A 6,603-nucleotide genomic window follows, 5' to 3' on the forward strand; every position below is an offset into this window, starting at 1 on the left:
AAAAAAGAAAGAAAGAAAGAAAGAAAGAAAGAAAGAAAGAAAGAAAGAAAGAATTCCATAAATAAAAATATAACAAAGCTGACATTTTTCCTAATTAATCTGAACTGGGGGGAAATGATAATAGATTTAGACTAATAATAATACTGATAGAAGGAGGAGGGTCATGGATTGAAAAAGAAAAAGAATGGGGCCGGTAGATGGCATGGTGGTTAAGGCACTGGATTCCCACATGGCTGGCCACGATTCAAATCCCAAACCTGGTAGGAACCATGCTGGACCAGTGTGCATGCATGCCCAAAATCCTGAGAGGAGAATGGAGAAGGGACTGTGGCTGGCCATCTCCTCTGGGGGAGGCGGTTTCTCACTTTACCTGTCTAGGTCTCTCTGACTCTCTCTGGCAAGCACGTGTGTCCTATGGCAAAAACCTAAAAATAATAAGAAAAAGTACGTTAACTTCCAGAATAACTCTGACCACTTGAACAGGTTGGAAAGCCACTGAGAGGACGAGTCAGAGGAGAAGCAAACGTGGATTCCTCCCATCCTGTGCAATGGCCAAGCTCTGAGACAGCAATGTCACGTCAAGCAAGAGAGAAGAGCAGGTCACAGGCCGGACCCTTCCAGAGTGAACGAAGCTGCCTCAGAGCGTCAGCGCTCACGCCGCAGGAGCCTGGTGAGGAGAGGTGCTAAGGGAGCAGGAGGCGCATCCCAGAAACATGACCAAATTGTCTTTAATACACCAAGTACTGCCTAAAGCTTGGCAGCCTTTGAGCCCCAACTTGGAGGCTTCAGTCCCTCAGTATGAATGAGAATGAGAGTGAGCGCGAGAAAGACGGAGCGGGCTCTTGCTCCCAAAGGCCAAGGCACCCGAGGCTGATGGGAGACGAAGAAAGGACGGAACAACCTCAAGGCCCACGGAGACTTCCCGGGCCGAGGCAGAGGAGACCGAGAGCTGGGAAGCCCGGCTCCTCGTGCCCTCACAGCAGGGGGCAGCAGCCCGGCGAGGGCACACACAGCCCTCCATACCTGATCGTACCCATACAGGGTCTCGAAGTCCTTGGCTTCGATGAGCTTTTTCACCTTTTCCACGTCCAGCTCTTCTATCCTGTAGTTGAGGTCCCCCAGCCACAAGATCACACTGAGGACAGAGCACAGGGGTGGCAAGGTTTAGGAGGGACTGTCACTCGTCCATCCAGGGTGCTTCTCACAAGGCCCCAAGGCTCAGCCCCTGGGATTGGGGCAGGCCGGGGTCTAGGCTGCTCAGGAAATTCTGTTCTCCGGCCATCCCATCTAATACCTCGCCTAGCAAGCGGCTCCTCAATTATCTGGGCCCAAGCTCATCATAAACAGCCTTGAGTTCTCCTGGACTAGCTTGTTGTGAATAGTTGGAAAGACAGTGTAATGAGAGCTCAAAGTGGGCCAGAGGTGGCACGGATGTTAAAGCAGCTGGATCCCATATAGCTGACTGAGCAGTTCGAGTCCTAGACCTGGCGACTTGAAAAACATACCAGTGTGGCCGGCATGTGGTGTGGTGGTTAAGGCACTGGACTCCCACAAGGCTGACCGTAGTTTGAGTTCTGGACCTGGCGGCTTGCTTTCTCACTTTCCCTTTCTCTCTCTCTCTCTAGTCAAATTAATAATAATAACAATACATAAAATTAAACAACTAATTAATTATTTAAAAGAAAAACACATGCAGTGTATGTGAGTGCATGCTCAAAATTCCAAGAGAATGCAGAAGGGATTGTGGAGTGGCCATCCTCCCTGGGGTGTGATTTCTCACTTCCCTTCTCTTTCTCCCTCTGTCTCTCTCTAGCATGCGATAACAAACTAAAAAAAGAAAAAGTGAAATAATAATATATCCCATTCCTAGAAAGAGGTAAAAAAGATTTCATGAGTCACGCCAGTCACCCATGGACCCCAATCAGACGTTACTGCGATGCTGTCTCGCCTCCGTGTACGTCCCAGTGTACGGAGCACTCAGCCTGGTTCTAGACGGCGCTCTCTGAAACAACTCGGCTCTCACAGTGGGGCCTGGACTTCCCCACCACACGTCGTTGGCTGCTCTTTGCCCTCCAGGGCAGAGGGTGACAGGTGTTTTTTGGCACTTGCTGCTTTGGGGACAAAGCTCGCCGAAGGCTCCCTGACGACATCACACACGTCTGGGCGTCCAACACTGCTCTACCCCAGGCCAGCAGCCATGCAGTGAGAGAACCTGCTTGGCAGTACGCACACTCCAGGAGACATGCACCCACAAGCTAGACACAGACACACTGCCACGCGAGCGGCCACGTGCACTCTGGGCTGCTGAGGGCTCACCAGGAAGGGTCAGCTCTAACATGTGCTCTCTGCTGGGTGCCCTGAAGGCGATAACCCATGTGGTCCACCTCCAGAACACCAAGGAGCGCCAGAGATTCCACCGCAGCAGGCAGGGAGGCATAGCTCTGCCTAGTCCCTGGCAGACACCACAGCCTCAGTGGCTTCTTCCTCAGAATGGCTGGGCCAGCAAGTGGTGTGGAGGTTAAGGTGCTGGATCCCACATGGCCAGCTACGTGGTTCGAGTCCCAGACTCGCCGGCTTGAAAAATCACGTCATTGGGCACATGTGTGTGCATGCCCAAAATCCTGAGAGGAGAATGGAGAAGGGATTGTGGCATGGCCACCCCCATTGGGGGGAGGGGGGTGATTTCTCACTTTCATTTTCTCTAACGAGCACGTGTACCCTATAGCAAAAACTAAAAAATAAATAAAAATAAAAGAAGTGGCATACACTTCGACTGTTATCAAAAAGTCTAGAACCGAAAGGCTCTGAATATACACAAACGCAAGTTTTAGGTAGTGAAATAAGGAGAATACGCATAAATGAGCACAAGACGCTATAAGCAGCAGCTACAGGTTTGCAAAGCTGGGTCAAGAGGAAAACAGGACCGAGTGAGGCAACAAGTGAAGTCTGGCTCTCCCTTACACATGCTCTGGAAAGAATGGACTTAGAAGGGCCTGAAACGTCCTCAACCCTAGGTCCGCCATGCTCACTCTCTGGTTGCTTTGCTCACGATGCAGGATTGAGGCAGACCTGTATTAAAATAGACCTTAGAGACCAGCAGTTGGTGTAATGGCTATGTTGCTGGACTCCCATGTGGTCTACCGTGGTTTGAGTCCCAGACCCGGTAGCTTAAACTCACGCCGGGCGGGTGTGTGTGTGCGTGCCCAAGAACTCAAGAGAAGAATGGAGGAGAAGGGACTATGGTGTAACCATCTCCCCAGGGGGTGATTTCTCACTTTCTGTCTCTCTGTCTCTCCCTTTCTGGTGAGCACATGCGTCCTACAGCAAAAACCTCCCAAATAAATAAATAAACAAATAAATCTTATACTTTTCTCAGGGACGAACGATGTTTAAAGAAGGCTCTAGAGGTCTGCCAGATGGTAAGTTAGGAAACCCCAAATTTCCAAGAGTAACTGAGAGCTGGCTGATGCGTTCACTCCCCTCCTGAACTGAGGACAGAGCCCAGAGCCCTGCCCTGGGCATGGGGTGAAGGGTGAGAACTCGGAGCCCAAACTCACTCGTGCTTGCTGATGGTGAGCGGGGGAAGGTCTGGGTCCACCTGACAAAACTGCATTCGCGAACAAATGTCTTTGTAGTCTTGGTTCCTCCTCTCATACTCCTCCATGTGGGCCGCCAGGTGAGAATTCACCACGCAGATGCTGGTGTTGTGGAACCGGAACCTGATCGCCACGCCGCCTTTGTTACCCTGCGAGGAGAGCCCCCCAAATCAAATTCACGACTCCACTGTGTTGGTCGTGTAAACCCAGAAACTTTCAAAACGTTTTGTCTTAAACAATCTTCCCAAGAATCCCATGAGGTGAGAAAGCCGCATTACTGTCTGTATTTTACAGATAAGGAAGGAGTCTGAGAAGGCAAAGTCCCTAGCCGGTCAGGAAGGCCGAGTCCAGAGCCAGCTCTCTCAATCCAGGGTCCTTTTCGTTAAGCCTCATGCAAACCCATGCTCTCCCTTCTCCACACAAAGCTAAGCTCTTGCAGGAGACCCAGAAAGCTGGATTGTATTAGCCTCAAGGAGAGGAGGGCCAGCCCGCTGCAGGTTGTAAGCAACACTGCAGTGCAGAACCCACACGGGAAGGGAAGGTCCCGGCGTGGTGCCCAAGGCCTCCCTGTACACACCCAGGTGTGCATGCACCTGCCATATCTGGGTTGGCTGCGGCTGAGGGTGGATCATGGTATGGAGACTCTTTGGGAGGGATGCCTGTCTCTTTCTTGGAAGGAAGAAATAAATAACTTTTTAAACAACAAGAAATTGCAAATCTGTCATCTGAATACTTTGCTTTCTTCGGTGACCCAACATAGCTTCTGCCACAATTCCCGGATTAAACGGAAGGCAAGTGGAAGCCCTAGGGTTGTGTGAACACAAGCCTAGGTGCTACTGAGAGTTGGGTAAATCAACCAGCGAGTCTCTAAACCACGACTGCTAAACAGTCTGCCCAATCCAGCCCTGCCCGAGGGTACACTTCATCTTGCAGTACCTGCACCCTCAGACGAGGAGGCGTGCAGTCACTCATGACAAACTGGGCCAAAACCTTAGCGGTCAAGGTCCTTGAAATGCCAAACACAGCAACCGAGAACTCACCATCCTCCCCATGATTCCTGTCCCCACCGTCTCAGCGTCCACTTCGGAGATGTACGCGGCATGCTCTTGTCTGACGTACAACAGCAGCATAATCCCAACCAGTCGGATGAGCTTCACCTGGGAAACAAGCCAGACACTCAGTCACCAGGGCAAGCAGGAATACCCGTCTCAGAGGAAAAGTGGTCTCCGAGCCGATTGAGAGTGTTCGCGTATCTCCTCCTCTGTGCTAGGAAGGACAGGAGGAGATCCCATCGGGCCCCCAGAGCATGCCATGTGATAACCCAAACAGCGGATGACTGCCAGGTCCCTGCACCCTTCCCACCCGCAGGTGCCCCTTCTAGACGGCCCGGAACTGCCAATGCAGGGTAATCAGGACCAGCTTATGACAAAGGTCATAGAAAAGATGAAAAGTGATCTCAGAATTTCTCTGTATGACAACATAAAATTAAAAGGTCCTCAAATGGTGTCCAGCCAGTGGTGTGGTGGTAAAGGCACTGGACTCCCACATGACCGATGGTGGTTTGAGTCCCAGACCTGGTAGCTTGAAACACACCAGGCACAGTTGTGTGCGTGCTCAAAATCCCGAAAGGAGAATGGAGGAGAAGGGACTGTGTTGTGGCCATCCTCCCAGGGGGAGATTTCTCGCTTTCCCTCCCTAGCTTCTGTCTCCCTCTGTCTTCCTCTGGAGAGCACGCGTCCTATGGCAAAAAACTAAAAAAACAAGGCCCCGACTCCTCTCCTACCTTTGCATATTTGGCATCGGGATGAAGACTCTCTGACACAGCTTTAAACCACTCTTCCTCCTTGGGGGTGTCATGAAAGAAAAAGGCCTCCTTGCTCAGGTCAAGCTCCTGGAACCTGCTTAGAGAAGCAGCAGTCAGAGAGGAGGGACAGGCAGGGTGCCGGGACACGCTCTCAGGTGGCCTCGCTACACATCCTGACCGTGCAGCCAACTGCGGGCCCTGGGGAAGCAAGGCAGGGAAAGCCAAGAACTGAACGGCAAGGGGCTCCCCAGTTTCAACTGGGACCCAGACCTAGGTCTCTCGTCCATGACCCCAGCTCTTTTCCATGTACCACACAGACGTCCTTGCTGCCCATCCCCACCAACAATGCCCAGGAGGTGTCCAAACACAGAGTAACTGCTGAGGCCTTCTTTATAGGCTTTTAAAAAATTTTATTTTCAAAAAAAAAGGAACCAGCAGTTAGCGTAATGGCTATGTCGCTGGACTCCCACGTAGTCGACCGCGGTTCGTATCCCGGATCCGGTGGCTTAAAACTCACGCCGGGCACGTGTGCGTGCGTGCCCAAGATCCCGAGAGGAGAATGGAGGAGAAGGGATTGCGGCGTGACCATCCCCCCTGGGGGGTGATCTCTCGCTTTCTGTCTCTATGTCTCTCTCTGTCTGTCTGGCGAGCGCACACGCCCTAGAGCGAAAACCTCTCCAAAAAAAATAAATAAATAAATAAATTTTATTTTTTATTAATTTTTAAAAATTTATATTTAGGGACCAGCAGATGGCATAATGGCTAGATTCCCACATGGCCAAATACAGTTCAAGTCCCAGACCCAGACCCCCTGGAGGGTGATTTCTCACTTTCTGTCTCTCTGGCAAGTGTAAGCACCCTATAGCAAAAACTCAAACTCTCTCAAAAAAAAAGAAAAAGAAAGGAAAAAAAAAAACTTTTACATTTAATCACTACACATCTTTACAACATGCAAAATTGTTTCTCCCAGTGTGAATCTTTCTAGGCTTTATAGAGCCTTGTTTAGCTAACCTTCTTTCTCTGGCAAAAGATAAGATTTTTTATTCATAACCAAAAAAGTACTGAATGTCTGAGTAATAAAATTCAGTTCGAGATGCACTGACTGTCAGAGTGTGACACTAAAAATTAAATACTAACGCTGAAACGCCAGGCACAGCATGACCTCATGCTCATGCCAGACAGCCGCTTCTCCCGAGGAAGAGC

The 6,603-nt window shown here is 50.5% G+C and overlaps 1 protein-coding gene across 1 annotated transcript in view; it reads right to left on the reverse strand.

Moving 5' to 3' along the window:
* INPP5B (inositol polyphosphate-5-phosphatase B) overlaps positions 1 to 6,603 on the reverse strand; it is a 69,948-nt gene that overhangs the window by 21,763 nt on the left and 41,582 nt on the right. The window contains 4 exon segments of the mRNA XM_014591626.2: positions 1,024 to 1,135; positions 3,558 to 3,745; positions 4,637 to 4,753; positions 5,380 to 5,494. Coding sequence (XP_014447112.2) covers positions 1,024 to 1,135; positions 3,558 to 3,745; positions 4,637 to 4,753; positions 5,380 to 5,494 — 532 coding nt within the window.

Source organism: Tupaia chinensis, unplaced genomic scaffold (genome assembly GCF_000334495.1).
Source record: "Tupaia chinensis unplaced genomic scaffold, TupChi_1.0 Scaffold000604_1, whole genome shotgun sequence".
Lineage (NCBI taxonomy): Eukaryota > Metazoa > Chordata > Mammalia > Scandentia > Tupaiidae > Tupaia > Tupaia belangeri.